General features: G+C 37.2%; 1 protein-coding gene across 3 annotated transcripts in view; it reads right to left on the bottom strand.

Annotated features, from left to right (window-relative positions):
- Window positions 1-344: 344 nt before the first annotated feature.
- Window positions 345-19,744, bottom strand: part of ALG6 (ALG6 alpha-1,3-glucosyltransferase) — a 57,929-nt gene continuing 38,529 nt past the window's right edge. For all 3 annotated transcript variants that reach the window (XM_060089899.1, XM_060089901.1, XM_060089900.1), the window contains exons 11-15: window positions 18,987-19,071; window positions 15,693-15,763; window positions 5,898-5,966; window positions 5,567-5,765; window positions 345-708 (exon numbers count right to left, since the gene is read on the bottom strand). In XM_060089899.1, the coding sequence (XP_059945882.1) occupies window positions 511-708; window positions 5,567-5,765; window positions 5,898-5,966; window positions 15,693-15,763; window positions 18,987-19,071 (622 nt within the window). In that variant the 3' untranslated portion in view covers window positions 345-510. The remainder of the gene's footprint in view (window positions 709-5,566; window positions 5,766-5,897; window positions 5,967-15,692; window positions 15,764-18,986; window positions 19,072-19,744) is intronic.

Below are 19,744 nucleotides of genomic sequence, written 5' to 3'. Positions count from 1 at the left end.
TGTTCAAACTTTAGTTTAAATTGGCTTCTCATAGTAATATAAAAGATTATCACAAATTTAATCCCTGAGATATAATTTCTAAAGCATTCTAAAATGTAAGGAAAACTAAATCTGAATACCAAAATTGGTGATTTCCTTCAAAAATAAGGGGCTAAATTCTCCCATTAAGCTCACTGTATTTGCAGATTTTTTTCAAGACAACAAATTATAGAGTACATTTCCTAAGTAAACACTGAGATTAAGGACATGTTTCTCTTATTTTCCCACTTGAATAATAACTGAATTTAATAAAACTACAATATTTCTTGGCCACTCAGTAGTTAGAAAATAAAAGCCTCCATTGCTTTGGTCCCCATATACATTTATTTTGTGTAGACAACAATGACTTTTCACCACCTCCTTACCTATAATTCCATGATTCTCAAAATGATCATTTCTTTTTATACACGGCAAAAATTTCACAAAAGCTTGTAGCACTATTAATACTTTCACATTTCTTTGGGGATATAGCTAGTTGATTTTCTTCTGATTTCTTCCGGCTTTGGAATCCCACATGATTATAATGTTGAAGTATACCAAGAAGAACAGGAAGTTTAAGCAGGATACAAAACACACCAATACAGAAAATAAGTCCGGTAGTTTCTGAGGAGGATCCAGTGTGACAGTCATCAGTGTTAGAAGGACCATAATGATTACTGAGATAAGAAACTAAAAGGAGGGGAAAAAAATGTTACTGCATGGGATAAAAGATAACACTTAAATGTACTGGTAACATTGATTTATAGTTGTAAATGAGCAGAACTGAAGGGGAGAGCTGGGGGTTCAATCTCTTCTACTAATGAATCTCAACCTCGGCTGTATGGAAGAGTCATCTGGGGGGTTTAAAAAAATCTCGATCCTCAGACCACATCCCAGACCAATTAAATCAGTTTCTGGGGTAGGCTCTCCAAGTGATTCCCATGTGTAGCCAAAGCCTGAGAACCCCTATCTTATACTTCTTATCAGCCAAGCACTGAAAAAAGGTATCTGAAATAGATAATATTGCTAGTCAGGGTTAAATTCATGGCATGCTCCAGGGCCCTACAGGATATAAAATTCTAAGTTAATCTAAGAATTCATCTATGAAAAATTTTTCTACAGCAAATGCAAAATTACATTTCATATTCACTGAACACATTCAGTGAGCCAGTGCTGTAGTAAAGCATGGTGGGGCACGTGAAAGAAAATGTCCTCTGGCCTCGAAGAGCTTCCAATTTAGGGGAATGAATGAACTAGTTAAATAAAATCACAAAGTCACAGTTTATTAAATGCCAAGGTGAGCAGTAGACATAATTACTGTATTTATTGTAATTGTGCAGCAGTCAGTTTCCTTCTCTAGACCAGTGCACCGCACCATAGAACTTTCTACAATGATGGAAATGTTCTATTATCTGTGTACTCCAAAAGAGTAGCTGCTAACCACATAATGGCTACTGGGCATTTGAAATATGCCTGCTGTAACTGAGGAGCTGAATTTTTAATTTTACTAAGCTTAAATCCACATGTGTCTAGTGTCTACCATATTGGATGATATAGCTGTAGACTGTGAGACAAGGACCAGCCAGACAAGGACATGGAAGCTGCTTAAGTAAATGTAGAAAACAAGCAGTGAGAAACAGTAGTGACTTTCATGAAGGAAGTGGGACATAAATGGAACCCTGAAAGATGCTTTAATGGATAGATTATGACAGAATTGGTAAGACCTGTAAAGAGAGTAATGCAGTGATCATTCCAGACGGAAGAATGGGAAGGATGGAAGCCAAAAAGGCTTACAAACAGGTATAAATAGGCTGCAAATATCCTCCAAAGGGAAAATATGAGTCAATCTTAGGGAGGAATGAAAATTTCTGAAGTGAAGTCATCAAATCAAAAGTTTCAAACTTAAGAAATACGGGACTGAATGAAACGTCATGATACTATGATCTTGAATCAGTGTCAAACTCCAGCCATTACCCCATTTGTCTGCTCCTGTTTAGAAAAGTTTCCTAAAAGAGTTAACTATAACTTGCTGTGTCCAATTCTCCCTTTCATTAGTGAACCTGCACCAACTAGGCTTTCACTCCAATCACTCCAATAAAAGATCCATAATGACCTCCACTAAACTAAACCCAGTGGTCAATTCTTATTGCCTTATTTGTTCTCTCAGCAGCATTTGAAATAATACATCAGTGCCATCTTGAAACCCTTCCTTTGGCTTCCATGACATCATACTCTCCTCCATACATTCCTCCCACCTCACTAGTTAATCTTTCTCAGACAACTTCGCTGGTTCCTTCTCAATCTATAATCACACCTTTGGTGAGCTCATCCAGTGATGTGACTTTAGTCACTGTCTATATACTGAAGACTCAAATTACTGTCTCCAGCCTGGACCTCTCCCCTAAACTCCAGACTCATATATCCAAGTTCTCCTTAAAATCTCCACTTGGGTATCTAATAAGCACCTAAAACTAAGTGTGTGTGTGTGTGTGTGTGTGTGTGTGTGTGTGTGTGTGTGTGTATATATATATATATATATATATATATATATGTATGTATGTATGTATGTATGTATGTATGTATATAAACTATCCTCAATAAGCTTAACAATTGACTTATCAGAAAATATGGATGCCACAAGGCAGGAGGATGGACGATATTCAAATTGCTGAAAGAAATAGCAAAAAAAACCCTTCAAAACTGAAGGAAATTAACAAAACAAAGTCAATACATTTGAAAATACTGAAATAATACAAAATATGTTCTCTAAATACTATAGAATTAAATTAGAATAGAAAAACATGAAGTAGTCAGGAAATCCCCAAATATTTGGAAACTGAACAACAAATGCCTAAATAATTCATGAGCCAAAGAAGAAATAGAAGAAATGGACTATATTTTTAACTAAATTAAAAAACATATATTTCAAAGTTTATGGAATACTGCTTAAGAATGGCACAGGGGTTATATATGGGTTTGAATGACTATATAAAAATGGAAGAAAGGTCTAAAATCAACCACCTGAACTTGAACTTTAAGAAACTAGATAAAAAAGAGTAAACCAGGGACTTCCCTGGTAGTCCGGCGGTTGAGACTCCACACTCCCAATGCAGGGGGCCCAGGTTCGATCCCTGGTCAGGGAACTAGATCCCACGTGCCACAACTAAGAGTCCACATGCTGCAACTAAAGATCCCACATACCCCACACACCGCAACAAAGACCCCACGTGCCACAGCTAAGACCCAGCGCAGGCAAATACATAAATATTTTTTTAAAAAAGAGTAAACCAAACCCAAGCATGAAAACGGGTATATATAATTAGAACCAAAATCAGTGACATAGAAAACAGAAAAACGAGAGAAAATCAATGACCAAAAGTTGGTTCTGCAAAAATATCAATGAAACTATCAAAATTTAGCTAGACTGACCAAGGCCAAGAGAGAAGGTACAAATTTCCCAAGTCACAAATTTAAATACATATTCAAAGCAACCCCTATCAAAATCTCAGCTGGGTTTTCGGAGAAATTGATGAGCTGATCCTAAAAAGAATATGGAAATGCAAGGGACACAGAATAGCTAAAACAATCTTGAAAATTAATAACAAAGTTAGAGGACTCAATTTTCAATCCCAAAACTAACTATAAAACCACAGTAATCAAGACACTGTGGTAGCAGCATAAGGATGATATAGATCAGGGAAATAGGATTGAGAGTCCAGAAGTAAACCCTTATGTTTAGGATCTGTTGATTTTCTACAAGGGTGCAAACACAATTCATTGGTGCTGGAACAACCGAATAAAGTTGGACTCCTACCTCATACCACACACAAAAATTAATTCAAAATGAATCAATGTCCTAAAGAGAATTAAAATTATAAAACTCTTAAAGAAAACATAAGAGTAAATCTTCATGATCTTTGGTTATATATAGATTCTGAGATATGACACCAAAAGCACAAACAACAAAAGAAGAACTAGATATATTAAACTTCATAAAAATGAAAACTTCTGTGCTACAAACAGTACCATCAAGAAAGTCAAAGAGCAACCCACAGAATGGGGGACAATATTTGCAATTTGGTAAGAGACCTGTATCAAGAATGTATAGAGAACTCTTACAATTAAAAAAAAAAAAAAAGACAACTAAAAATGAACAAAGGATGGGAATTCCCTGGTGGCCCAGTGGTTAGGACTCCGTGCTCTCACTGCCAAGGGCCTGGGTTCAATCCCTGGTTGGGGAGCTAAGATGCCACAAGCCGTGCAGTGTGGCAAAAAAAAAAAAAAAAAAAAAAAAAAATGGGAGAAGGATTTGAATAGGGATTTGTCCAAAGAAATTACAAAAAGATACTCAACATCATTAGTCACTAGGGAAATGCAAAAACCACAATGAGATACCATTTCACACCCACTTTGTATGGCTATAATAATGGAGGGGTAAAATAAAAAAAAGCCAATAACCAGTGCTGTCAAGGATGTGGAGAAACTGGAATCCTCATATATTGCTGGGAGGAATGTAGAATCATGCAGCACTTTGGAAGACAGGCAGTTTCTCACAATGTTAAACACGGAATTACCACTCCTATATATACATACTTGAAATGAAAACATACGTGCACTGGTAAACTTAATACACAAATCTTCAGGGCAGCATTATTTATAACAGCCAAAAAGTGGAAGCAAGCATCTACTGAAGAATAGATAAACAAAATGTGGTATATCCATATAATGGAATTGGCAACAAAAAGGAATGAAGTATTGATACGTGCTACCACACAGATGAAAATAAAAAATGTGCTAAGTGAAAGAAGCCAGTCATCAAAGACAACATTTTGTATGATTCCATGTTATAGACTGAACTGTGTCCCCACAAAATTCATGTGTTGAAGCCCTAAGCCCCAATGTGACTGCATTTAGAGATGAGATTAAATTAAGGTTAAATGAAGTCCTAAGGCTGGGGCCCTGATCTGATAGGACTGATGTCCTTATAAGAAGAGAAAAAGACACCAAAGAATTCTCTCTCTCCACACACACACACACACACACACACAGAAGAGGCCACATGAGGAGACAGCAAGGTCACCTACAAATCAGGAAGAGAGGCCTCACCAGAAACCAATGCTGATGTCACCTTGATTTTGGACTTCTAGCCTCCAGAATTGTGAGAAAATAAACTTCTGTTGTTTAAGCTACCTGATGTGGTATTTTGCTATATCAGCCCTAAGGGACTAATGCATTCCATTTATATGAAATGTCCAAATAGGCAAATCTATCAAGACTGAAAGTAATTGGGTGGCTGTCCAAGGCTGAGGTTAGGAGTGAGGGTGGAATGGGGAATGACTGCTCAAGGGCACAGGGTTTCTTTTTGGGGTGATGGAAAATAATCTAAAATTAGGTTAGGGCGATGGTTGTAAAACTGTGTACATACTTAAAACACTGAGTTGCATGCTTTAAATGGGTGGATTTTATGGGAATTCTATCTCAAAAATGCTCTAAAAAAGATATTATAATAACTTTTTTAAAATAGTACCTTAAAAACTAAACAACTTACCAAATGTTGTATCATTCTGGGAAGAAATGTAAAACATGGAAAATATTTCCTAACAGAAATGGAAAAGGATTTCAACTGCAGTCCTTCTTCAGAAGTCTTTTCAAATATTGAAAAGGAGGTTGCACAAGCCATGAAAAATGCCACCACTGTCACGACTGAGGGCATTAGGAGTTCGTCCTTCAATAGAAGAGGCAGCATACTATATGGGAAAACAGAAAAAACATTAAAAAGAGAACTGTCAATTCAAACCATAATCACTTTGTAAAGAAGTTTTAAATGAACTTATAAGGACTATACTGAAAATATTATAATGGAAATTGGTTTGACTCACCTAAATGTTGACACAAGTAAAAACCAAGTAGACATAAAAGGAATTTCCCTTAGAACTAAGCAGACTGGACTAAAATGACAAAGAAAAATATGTTAATCTTAGAGGATATAATTTCAATGCTTACATGTAAAAATATGAATACATTTTACCTGTCTGATTTTTGAGGTAGTTAAGAAACACACACACACACACACACACACACAATACTCCATAGGGACTACTGATTCATTTTTTTATAACTATAATCCAAACTAAATGAATCTAGACACAGAGAAGGTGTCAACTCCTCATAATAACTGGAAAACTGCTTCTTCCAGTATCCATTAATGAAACATTTTTTCCCTATCATACAAACAGTAGCTTAAAGAAATGATCAAACAGAACTGAACATTCAGAGAAAAAGAGCTTTTTCACATATTTCATCCTACTTGGTAAACATGAATATCCTACTTGGTACACTGGTTTTCAAACTTCTTTTTTATGATCTTCCATATGAAATAATGCTCAGCTAAGTTAAAAACTAAAAGACAAGATCACCATCTGACACTGCAGAGAGGACAACAGAGGCAAGGAAGAATTATAAAGGGTTGATGATGGTAGAATAAAAGAAAAAAGGACAAAATGAGTAGGAAGAGGCTACATGAAAAGAGCAGTAGTATAGGAAGAGGAAGCGTAACACCAGTAGATGGAACCACTGGCTTTATCAGAAAGCTGTGTAGGGTCACAGCTCCAAGCTCTGTGACCTCCTTAGCACCACCCCTGGTTGCATTACCCTCTGGATCCAACTGTGGCAATGCTCCAAAAGAAGGGTCTAGTCAGAAGACTTAAGTCCTACCTAGTCCCATCCCTGCCACTTACTTACTGTTTGACGCTGAACAAATGATTAACCTTTTTCTTATGTGTAAATAGAAATAATAACAATACCTTGGATTGTTAAGTAGTTGAAAGAACTCTTCTGCAAGTATTATCTAGTGTTTATTTAGTAAAACAAAAATAAAATAACTTTTTACTAATGGTGGTAGTTGTTGAATAATTACTTTTGTTGTTATTATTATTGGTCTCCTTATTTTAAAAGGTTTAAGTAGTCTCCTTTCTTAGAAGGATGACTCTTCCTCATGTCAGCTAGAATATGAGATGGGAGGTCTAGGTTTATAAACTGATTGAAAACTACTGCACTAAAAGAAAATACTAGAGGACTTTCAATTTCATTGCTTTATGCTTTTATAATTGGAATGTATTTTTGTTAATTACAAGCACACAGTAGGTGTTCAATAAACATTATTTTCTCTTTCTAGGTCTTAATTCTTTCCCACTTAATCATTCAGTATTCATTTACTGAACATAAGCATTTATTGAAAATGTAGTATGTAAAAGCACTGCTCTGAAAGGAATGCAATGATGAATGTAACTCAGCCCTTAACTTCTAGGTACTTAATAATCAAGCTGAAAAATCACCTACAACCTCAACCTCTTCTCTGAACCCCTCCTTTCACCACCTTGTTCAAAACAAATCCTGGTTCTCTCCCGCTAAGGAAAATGCTGCCCCTCTGCCCTGTCAATTGTGCCTGTTTTGTTGTTGTTGTTTCCACAGCCTTCAAACAATTTATAGGCCCTGAGAAGGGAGATAACCTCTTTGCTCTTCATCACTACTTCCATACTACTCTCTCTTTCCCCACCTTAACAATTTCCAGCTTTGAATCTCCTGTCATCTGGCTGTATATCCCCTATTATTGCTCATCTTTGTTATCATCCACCAGCCTCAAGGATCACTTCACTCATTACTCAATAATTTCAACTTCTTACACACTGTCACTGTCTACAACCCTACTCATCTCAATTCTTGGCAATTTTAACGTACACATAGATGATCTTCCAACACCCAGACCTCTCATTTGCTGGAACTCTTCTCTTCTAGTGATCTCATCTTCAGTCCTACACTTAGGGTCATATGCTAGACTGTAAGCCCTCCATAATCACAACTCATCAGTTGCATTCTGACTACTATCTCCTACCTTTTCAGTACTCCAGCAATCTCCCCCAAGACCTTCGATCCATTGTTCCTAGCACATTTTCACTTTGTCTATTTTAATGACCTCTTCCCTTCTTACCCAGGTTAAATTCTAAGATCAATCATTATAATCACTCCCATGTATTCAATCTCAAATCCCAAGCAAGTGAGTTATCCTCACTAGACAAAACCATAAACCTGGAAATACCCAACTCTCCACCTGCACTTACTCTGGCCTTACTGAGCAACTGCTCTGGAGGAAAACATTTACCCACACTAACTATTCTCACTTTAAATACATGATCATGATATTCAAGTGTCCAGCAATTAGTATATATTTCCCTAGTCTGTTCATACTCTGTGTCTCCTTACAAAGATAATTCCACCTTCTCCTCTCTTTGCATATTCCCAACAGCTCTAACCCACTCTTTCCTAATGACTTTGCCTTCCATTTCAATAAGAAAACTAAAGCAATTAAAAGAGAACTTTCATAGATGTCACCATCACATCTATTCTCTTCCCAGCATCTGTACTGATACAGTGTGTTCCCTCTTTTTATTAAGATGAACGATTCATGCATCTGTCCATAGCCGATCCTTCCATTTGTGCTCTAGATCCTACTCCACCTCTGTCTCTGAAGCACACTGCTCCAGCAACGCTTACCTCTCCTGTATCATCAATGTTCCCTCTTACTGACCACTGCCATGCCATTATCTCTCCTATCTTAAAACAAATAACAAACCTCTTTTGACCCCACTTTCTCTACCAGTTATTGCTTAATTTCTCTGCTCTTTTTGGCAAAACTCATCTAAAGAACTGCCTACCTATCTCACACCATATACAAAAATGAACTCAAAACGGATCAAAGACCTAAATATAAGAGCTAAATCCATAAGTTCTTAGAAGAAATGTGAGAGTAAATATTACCTTGGATTTGGCAATGGTTTGTTAGATACATCAAAAGCACAAGCAACGAAAGAATAGATAAATTGCATTTCATCAGATTAAAAATTCTGTGCATCAAAGAACACTATGGGGGCCTCTCTGGTGGCGCAGTGGTTGAGAGTCCGCCTGCCGATGCAGGGGATACGGGTTCGTGCCCCGATCTGGGAGGATCCCATATGCCGCGGAGCGGCTGGGCCCGTGAGCCATGGCCGCTGGACCTGTGCATCCGGAGCCTGTGCTCCGCAACGGGAGAGGCCACAACAGTGAGAGGCCCGCATACCGCAAAAAAAAAAAAAAAGAACACTATGAAGAAAATCCAAAGAATGGAAGAAAGTATTTGTTAATCATATATCTGATAAAGGTTTAATATCCAGAATATATAAAGAACTTCTAAAACTCAACAAGAAAGAGAAAGAACCACTTAAAAATTGGACAAAGGATATAAGTAGTAGGCACTTCTCTGAAGAAGATATACATATTGCCAACAAGGACATAAAAAGATGCTCAACATCATTAGTCTTTAGAGAAATGCAAATGAGAACCAGAATGAGATACCACTTCATACCTACTAGGATGGCAAAAACAATAACAGACAATAACAAGTGCTGACAAGGATGTAGAGAAATTGGAACACTTATAATTACTGGTGACAATGTAAAATGGTATAGCTACTGTGGAAATTAGTTTGGTGGTTCCACAGTAAGTTTACAGAATTATTATATGACCCACAAATTCCACTCCTGGAGACCCAATAGAACTGAAAACAAGTGTTCAAACAAAAACTTATACATGAATGTTCATAGTGGCACTATTCCCAATAGCCAAAAGGTGAAAACAACTCAAAATGTCCATCAACTGATGCATGGACAAACAAAATGTAGTATATCTATATGATGCAATATTATTCAGGCATAAAAATGAAGTACCAATACATGGTACAACATGGATGAACTTTGAAAATATTATGCTAAGTGAAACAGGTCAGAAACAAAAGGCCACATATTTTGTGATTCCATTTATATGAAATATCCAAAACAGGCAAATCCACAGAGACAAAGTAGATTAGTGGTTACAAGGATTAGGGGAAGGGGAGAATGGGGAATGACTGCTTATTGGGTATGGGGTTTCCTTCTAGGGTGATGAAAATATTCTGTAAGTAGACAGTGGTGGTGGTTATACAACATTGTGAATGTACTAATAGTGTATTTCACCATTATATATATATATATATATATATATAATATATACTTAAATATATATATATATATTTTTTAAAGAATCAGCTATACTTATCTTCAATTCTTCTCTTCTCATTATGTCTTAAACCGACCCCAATCAGTCTCTTCCCTGCATCACTCTACCAACACTAGCCTTTTCTAAGTGACTTGGAAAAGTCACTTTTCATCAGTGACTTCCATTTCACTATGGCAAGTAGTCTATTCTTAACCCTCATCTTATTTGACCTATTAACAGCATCTGATACAACTGATCACATCATGTCCGTTTTTCCCCAGTTTTATTGAGATGTAACTGACATATAACATTGCACAATGTGAACAAAGTGTACAATGTGATGATATAGGTATATATTGCAAAATGATTACCACAATAAGGTTCATTAACACATCCATCAACTTAAAGTTACCTTTTGTGTGTGTGTGTGTGCCCTTGTGTGTGTCTGTGGTGACAACTTTTAAGATCTACTCTCCTGGCAACTTTCAAGTATACAATACAGTAAGTCCCCTACATACGAACAAGTTCCATAGTGAGAGCACGTTTGTAGTCCGATTTGTTTGTTAAGTCCAACAAAGTTAGCCTAGGTACCCAACTAACACAATCGGCTATATAGTACCATACTGTAATAGGTTTATAATACTTTTCACTCAAATAATACATTAAAAAAACACAAAAAATAAAGAAAACATTTTTAATCTTATAGTATAGTACCTTGAAAAGTACAGTAGTACAGTATAAGAGCCGGCAGCCAGGGGCTGGCATCAAGTGAACAGGCAAGAAGAGTTGCTGACTGGAGGAGGGAGAAAAGGTGGGAGATGGTAGAGCTGAAGGATCCTCAGCAACAGGAGACAGAGGGCAAGCTGCAATTTCACTCACACGTGACGCTGAAGGAATGCACATTCGCATCCTTGAAAGTTCGCAACTTGAAGGTTCGTATGTAGGGGACTTGTCAACTTTTGCTAACTACAGCCAGCTACAGTGTATGCTGTATATTAGATCCCCAGAACTTATTCATCTCATAACTGTAAGTTTATACTCTTTAACCACCTTCACCCATTTCCCCCCCACCCCAAATCAGGCAACCACCAACTTACTCTGTTTCTGTGAGTTTAGTTTCGATGCTTCTATGTCTTAACATTCCTCATTTAAGTGAGCTCATACAGTATTTGTCTTTCTCTGTCTGACTTACTTCATTTAGCATAATGCCCTCAAGGTTCATCCATGTTGTTGCAAATGTCCTTCCATTTTTTTTCTTTGGCCGTGCCACGGCACGACAGTGGGATCTTGGTTCCCCAACCAGGGATCGAAACTGCCCCCTGCAGTGGAAACGTGGAGTCTTAACCACTGGAGGAAGGAAGTCCCCAGGATTTCCTTCCTTTTCTATGGCTGAATAATATTCTTCTGTGTGTGTTGGAGAGGGGAGTAATACACCACTTTCTGTATTTATTCATCTGTTGACAGGCACTTCCATGTTTCCATGTCTCGGCTGTTGCAAGTAATGCTGCGAAGAACTAGGGGGTAAAGATGCCTCTTCAAGACAGTAATTTCATTTACTTCAGAACTATTGCTGGATCATATGGCAGCTCTATTTTTAATTTTATGAAAAACCTCCATACTGTTTTCCATAGTAACTGCACCAATTTACATTCCCACCAGTAGTACACAGGGTTCTCTTTCCTCCACATCCTCATCAGCACTTGTTATCTCTTGTCCTTTTTTTTTTTCTTTAATTTATTTATTTATTGATTGATTTTTGGCTGCATTGGGTCTTTGTTGCTGTGTGCGGGCTTTCTCTAGTTGTGGCAAGCAGGGGCTACTCTTGTTGTGGTGTGCGGGCTTCTCATTGCGGTGGCTTCTCTTGTTGCGGAGCACAGGCTCCAGGCACGCGGGCTTCGGTAGCTGTGGCACTTGGGCTCAGCAGTTGTGGCTCGCAGGCTCTAGAGCACAGGCTCAGCAGTTGTGGCTCGCAGGCTCTAGAGCACAGGCTCAGCAGTTGTGGCTCACAGGCTCTAGAGCACAGGCTCAGCAGTTGTGGCTCGCAGGCTCTAGAGCACAGGCTCAGCAGTTGTGGCGCACAGGCTTAGTTGCTCCGTGGCATGTGGGATCTTCCCAGACCAGTGCTTGAACCCATGTCCTCTGCATTGGCAGGCGGATTCTTAACCACTGCACCACCAGGGAAGTCCCTCTTGTCTTTTTGATAAGAGCCATTCTAACAGGTGTGAGGTGATATCTCACTGTGGTTTTGATTTGCATTTCCCCGAAGATTAGTGATGTTGAGCACCTTCTCATGTACCTGTTGGCCAGATGTATGTCTGCTTTAGAAAAATATCTATTCAGGTCCTTTGGATTATTTGTTTTTTCTACTACTGAGTTGTATAAGTTCATTATATATTTTGGATAATTAACCCTTTATCAGATACATGATTTACAAATATCTTCCGCCATTCCACAGGTTGCCTTTTCATTCTGGTATTTCTTTTTGCTGCGCTGAAACTTTTTAGTGTGATGCTGTCCCAATTATTTATTTTTGCTTTTGTTCCTTCTGCTTTTGGTGTCATAACCAAAAAACCATTGCCAAGAACAATGTCAAGGAGCTTCTCCCTTATGTTTTCTTCTACAAGTTTTACAGTTTCAGGCCTTACATTTAAGTCTAAGCCATTTCAAGTTAATTTTTGTGAGTGGTGTAAGACAGGGGACCTTGTGTCCTTAAAATTCCTTCTTCACTCAGCTTCCAGGACACCAACTCTTGTGGTTTGCATCCTACCTAGTTGGCCATTCCCATTTGCCTCTTCTCCCAGACCTCTTAATATTGTGTGGCCCAGAACTCAGTCTCTGGTATTCTTCTCTGTCTATACTCACTTCCTTGGTTATCTCATCCAGTCTCATGACTTTAAATGTCATCTCTACTGAGAAATTACTAAGTTTATGTCTCTGGCTCAGTCTCTCTCTGGACTCCACTCATATATCCAACCCAGACTTGTATTTAAATACTAACTCAACACCTCCACTTGATGTCCAAAGACATGTCCAACACTGAACTTGGGAACCTCCCACCTTGTTCACATCTAGTGTAATCCTGCTCCACTTGCAGTCTTCCCCATTTCAGTCAATGGCCACTCCATCCTTCCCGTTCCAGGCCAAAAACCATGAACACACCTTTGATTTTTCTCTTTCTCTCACATGCTACATCCAAATCATCGGGAAACCTTCAGGCTCTACTGACCACTTCTCACCTCTTCCACTATTATGATCCTGGTCCCAATCACCACCATCTCTCAACCTGGATAATGGTGATTGCCTTCTAAATGGTCTCTGTGTTTTCTACCCTTGCTCTGTACAATCTGTTCTTGACCCGCCACCAGAATGATCATTTTATTTTTTAACAGCTTTATTGAGGTATAACTGATAATACAATTAACTGTACATATTTAACATGTATAATTTGATAAGCAAAGTGATCCTTTTAAAACATCAAGTCAGGGGACTTCCCTGGTGGTGCAGTGGTTCAGAATCTGCCTGCCAATGCAGGGGACACGGGTTTCGATCCCTGGTCCAGAAAGATCCCACATGCTGCGGAGCTACTAAGCCCACGCGCCACAACTACTGAGCCCACATGACACAACTACTGAAGCCTGTGCACCCTGGAGCCCGTGCTCTGCAACAAAGAGAAGCCACTGCAATGAGAAGCCCATGCACGGCAACGAAGAGTAACCCCTGCTCGCTGCAACTAGAGAGAAAGCCCGTGTGCAGCAACAAAGACCCAACGCAGCCAAAAATAAAAAAAAAATAAATAAACAAAACAAAACAAAAAAAACACATCAAGTCAGATCATGCGTCTTCCTCAAAATCCTTACATGCCTCCCCGTTTCCTTCAGAATAAAAGCCAAAGTTCCCAATATGGCCTACAAGATCCTATATAATTTACATGCCTGTTACCTCTTTAACTTCACCTCCTATTACTTCCTACATTGACCACTGCACTCTGGCCACACTGGCCATTCCCTGAACATATCAGGCATACTCCCATCTTAGGGCCTTGGCACTGGCTGTCTAGAATGTTATTCTCCCAGATATCCACTTGGCTAACCCTCACCTCCTCCAATCCACTCAAGTATCTCCTCGACAAGGCCTACCTTGACATCCTTGTTTAAAACTGCAACCTGCACTTACTCCTGTATGCCCAGCTCCAGTACTCCCAACTTCCCTTATCCTCTTTTATGTATCCTTTGTGACTTTTATTACCTGCTAACACATTATTTAATTTCTTATTTTTATTTAATTATTAGTATCTGTCCTTGAGAATGAAAGCTAAGTAGGGATTTTTGTGTTTTGTTCACAGATATATCCCAGGTGCACAGAACAGTATGTGGCAAATAGTAGGCCCTCAATAAATATTTATTGGGTGAAATATTTGTTTAATGATAGCTTAGCTGGAACCAGGTCAAGAGGAACTTTAAAATATTTGATCAAAATTATATTAAAGTCATGCACTGTTATGAATAATCTAGGTACAGTTGTAGAGTATGAACTTCTAGAAATTCAGGGCCCAAGAGCTAATCTGAATGGTCAGATTATAGGTCACTCACTGATCGAGCTCGTTTCTCTGGAGTAGGAATCCTGGGGAAGATTATACATGTTTGAAAGCAATACCTCTCCATAGCTCCATCCCCTGGCACTAGGGATTTGCATAGGGTCAGCCTAGCCTCACATAACAGTGGTCAGATCTAATTCAAGTTTAGACTTCAGGGGATGAAATTAAGCTGCCCTCCCAGTCTGCAATGGTACAAGACTATTTTTTTCAGAGGAAAGAAGGCTTCCCCATAGGCCAGCCCCACCTACTATAAAGCTCTGCACTAAGGTTTTAGTTCAAAGCTCCACCTAATAAAAGCAATACACCCTTCCATTTGTTATTAGTCATTTCATACATGCATCTTCCACAGGAACCTAGCAAACACAGGGTGAGGGGTGCGGCAGGCATGGGTGGGATTGATCTTGGGCAGGATTCAAGTATTCCCATGTGTTCTGGGCAAATACTATTTTAATATTGGGATAATATACCCCCACTGCCACTCAATTTCTGTGAAGAACAGGAAAAAATTTTAATGCTCCTAAAATAAAGGAGTCTGGTTAGGGATTGCCAATAGGGTCTAAAGAAGGTTTTGACAGAAGAACTAAAAAGGAGGCAACAAACAAAAGCCTCTAAAGAGGTTGATGGAGAGAACAGGCTATTGAATAGATGTGGAAATGAATGAAATGAAAAAGGCAAAGAAGACAAACAAGCTCCAACCTAAGTAGAGCCTCTTTGGAAGACAGTTTTTATTAGCATATAGAAAATATAAATGAAAAAAATAGGAAGAAATAAGATGTCAGAAATTATTCTATAAAATTTTATCAGTTTAAAATATATCATAAAGAGTAAAATTGTAAGAGATCATCATTCTGGAAAAAAATGTGATTTTATGAAATAATTTTATGCAATTATGTAACATTTGCATAGTTTTGATTTGCACTTAGGTGATTAAATGTAAGTAATAAATTTATTTATATATTATAAACACATCATAATAAATAAACAAATAAAACATACTTGAAACATTTTTACTTACAATGATACCAAAAGAATGGACTTTTCATGTACTTGGAAAGAAAATAGAAAGAATGACAGTGCACAGCTAACCTTAAGGAAAAAGGGGACAAAATCAGATATAACAACTTACAAAATATAGTATCAATTTAATTATGAATCTGACTAAAATCATTTCAAGTAAAATTTTAAAGTTTAATATAGCTTTATATAGTAGTTATAGTAGTTATAACTTATAGTAGTTAGAAGGAAAATATATACACAACTCTAATGTGCATAATATTTTATTCAAATTTAATAATCAAAATATTTTGAAAAATAATTATTATAAAGCTATACCTAACCATCTACAAGTTCACTGAGTCTCAGTTATTAATAACAAAACTACTAAATAATCCAGACACAACAATCATACCTTCATCCTCCCTTGGAATCTCTGACAATTTAAATTAAAAAGCATGAAGGACAAGAAAGTCAAAATCTAAAACTGGCAAAGTAAATCCATTTTAGTGTTTTTAAAACGTGCACTTCAATAAAATATATTCAATGTTCTATAAAGCAATCCTTTGCTACTTGGAATTTTAAATTAATAATTACTTAGATCTATTTTCAGGAGTTTATATTCTGCATATTAGACATTTATCTATATACATCCAATCTAGTTGCTCAAGCAAAAAACCTGGATCACTATCTTGTACATGCTATACATCCAATCCATCAGCAAATCCTATCTACACCATCTCCCAAATGCAATATCCACTGACTTCTCTCCACTCCCCTCTGCTGATGGTGGCAGAGGGGTGGTCTAAGCCATACCCATCTTTCTGCTGGGCCACTGCAATAACCTCCCAACTGGTAATGCTCCTGCCCCCGACAATCCATTCGCCATTTAGCCACCATATCAGATCATGTAATTTCCCTGTTTAAAATCCTCCAACAGCTTCCCATTACACTTAGAATAAAATCCAAACTCCTACATAATCTGGGTCCTGCCTTCCTCTTCCAGTCTTTCTTACTGTCTCCCTCACTCATTTCACACCAGCCACTTCATATTTGTCCCTTTAATGCTTCGAACATGCCAAATGTGTTCCTGCCTTGAGAAAAAAATTGCTTTTGTCAAGTCAGAGCCCAGATCTTACTGTAATTGGTTCCTTCTGATCAATCAATCATTCAGTTCCAGGATGAAATGTCACTTCCCTAGAGAGGCCTTCCCTTATTCAATCTGAAGTAGTGCCCCCCTAACCAAACCCCACCAGCCCTCTTTTCACATAATACTATTTTCTTCATAGTCCTCATCACTCCCAGATATTTTCCTGTTAACTGATTTATTTTGTTTATTGTTCTTCTCCTGCCACTAGCATGAATGTCCCCCAATTAAGAGAGCAGGGATATTAGCTGTCATTCATTTATATGCTAATTCCTAGAAGAGGACCTGACACATTAGAGGGCACTTAATAAATACTACTTGAAAAGATATAGATAAAAGTAACTTTGCTGCTATAGATATATTAGTATTCATACTATCAATTACCTTAATTATAGACCTATACTAAGAAATAATTCAATCTAAATTGAAAGGAAAAAACACTTTAAAATAATTATAATGGGAAATGTTTTAAAGCTCTCAGAAGTATTCAATAAGAATTTAAAACATTATCAACAAAAATAAAATATGTCATTAATATGTCTTTTTTATTTTTTAAACACAATGTCTGGTATTAAAACACAACAAACAAAATAAAATTAGGAAACTAAGAGAAAGAAAATGCTTTTTCTGCTTTATAATCCTAAAAGTAATCATCTCTAACACTGCTAGTTACCGAAATTCTGAAATACCATTCCATCATCTTTCAAATATACCTTTATTTAGCATGATAAATAACCATTTTACATAAGCTTGCAAATATTTCAAGTTAGGGCTACTGAAGACATCAGAACATTACTAACCACATCCTTCCTATTCTAAACATTCTATAGAATATTAACTATAGATGACTTACTATGCTCAGAGTTCATTCACAGAATGAAACAACAGACATCATCAATAAAAAGGTAACTTTAAAAAAGAGGAACATGAATCTTTTTGCACTGTGGAACCGATAAGCACTTTTGAAATATTTGACTGACATGCTCTGTTCTGGCTTGTTTTTCGAATGCAATATAAATAAGTGGCAGTCCCAGAATGGAAACCCCAATTTCTAAAATGTTGTCCCTTTAGGGAATTTCCTGGCAGTCCAGTGGTTAGGACTCCGTACTTTCACTGCCGAGGGCCTGGGTTCAACCCCTGGTGAGGGAACTAAGATCTCGCAAGCTGCATGGCACGGCCAAAAATTTTTTTTAAATAATAAAAAATAAAAGGTTGTCCCTTTATAAGTCCACTAAGACTGACTGTTTTCATAAACTAACTCTTCTTGATATTTTAAAAGGATATTCTTTAAATGTCATTTTATAGACCAAGGTACACAGGAACAAATTCTAAATACCATAGAAATACAACCAGGAGGAATCTGTAAACCCACGCAGAGAAACCCTAAAATATAAAATATATACCCAATCCATGTTCCAACTGATACAAGTCATGTTCCCAGAACAGAGATCTGTTCCCTCTCCTTCTCCAAAATCTTTTTTGCTCCTCTTGCACACAAATCAGACTCCAAATTTTTCAGCCCAGCATTCAGGCTCTTACATAATTTGATTCTTTCTGACTCTTCTCTCTCACTATATCCTCTCCTAACCTCAACACACACATACCCACATAAAAGTTACACAAATTTCATTGGTTAATAGCTGTTCCCAGATCATTCCCTATCCTTTCCCACATCTGTACCTTCAAGCTCTTCCTCCTGTCTCGAACTCTCCTGTTATATAACCACCTATGCCAAATCTTGCCCAGCTTTCAAAATTTGGCTCTGATCCCACTTGCTTTAAGAAGCAGTCTAAAATCTGCCCTCAAAGTAATATCTCCTTTTCCCACACTACCACAGCACTCCACTGTACCTGACAGAACTTAATACCGTCTGCTTTAGAGCATAATAATTTAAACATGTCTATCACCACTGTTTTCTTCTTTGTATTCCCTCACTGACCACCACAAAGAAATTAAATAGTTGTTGAATTAAACTGAAAGATTCTGATTGCTCAGCCTAGTGCAAAACAGCACCTAAGTATGTCAGACACTCAGGAAGTGTTTGCCAAATAAATGAATGTCTTATGTCTCAATCCAATAAATCCTGTTCAAAGCAGGAAAATAATTATCTGTATTTTTAAAAGATCAATTGCAGCAAGAATTAAGTATCTAAAGTAATGAGAAACTTACCAGAGTAAATTTGAATCCTTTGGGAGAGGGGTGAAGTGTCAATTTTATACATGCAGGAAGCAGGCTCAAAAATGTAAAACAAAAGCTAAAAAATTAATAAAAATTAGACATTTGTTTTCTTTATAAAGGTATATAGCTAAAACAAAGAAACAATTTTTTAATGTAAGGATCACATTACTTATCAACTTAAGTTGATTTCAAATTAAAGTTTTTTGTGTATTAAATAATAAATTCAAGACCAAATAACATTTTAATAAAATCCATACACTGAAATATGTACACACTTTAATATATACATGATTATATAAAATAGAACAAAATATTATAGAACTAAATATTGCTTATTTTTTTTAGTATTTAGTATCAACTATGGAAAAGATACAAAGATAGCTAAAAGTCAATTATCAAACAAGAAAACCAGGTATAAAGAGACAATGCTATATTTGTAACACAAACATTCATAAAAGTTACTCACAAGAGAACCTCTTTGGCCCTCAATTTCACAAAAGTTGATTATCTGATTTTCAAGCCCATGATAAATCAGAAAGAACAAGCTAGAAAGGGAGTGGGAAGCTGCTAGAGCTTCTCCTTGTGATGGTTGATGGGCAAGGTGGAAAAAAGAGCTCAACAAGCAGAGGAGTCTGGAGCCACTTAGTACCAAGGCAAACAGTCTTTGAAAGCCCTGAAAACAAGTATTATAATGCAAAACAAGAACTAATTTTCCCACTTGAGGTGGCTTTGTGGCTTCAGCTTGACTA

This window comes from Mesoplodon densirostris, chromosome 2 (genome assembly GCF_025265405.1).
Source record: "Mesoplodon densirostris isolate mMesDen1 chromosome 2, mMesDen1 primary haplotype, whole genome shotgun sequence".
NCBI classification, from domain to species: domain Eukaryota; kingdom Metazoa; phylum Chordata; class Mammalia; order Artiodactyla; family Ziphiidae; genus Mesoplodon; species Mesoplodon densirostris.
The sequence above is the reverse complement of the archived record's forward strand: the minus strand, read 5'-3'. Positions and strand labels throughout refer to the sequence as shown.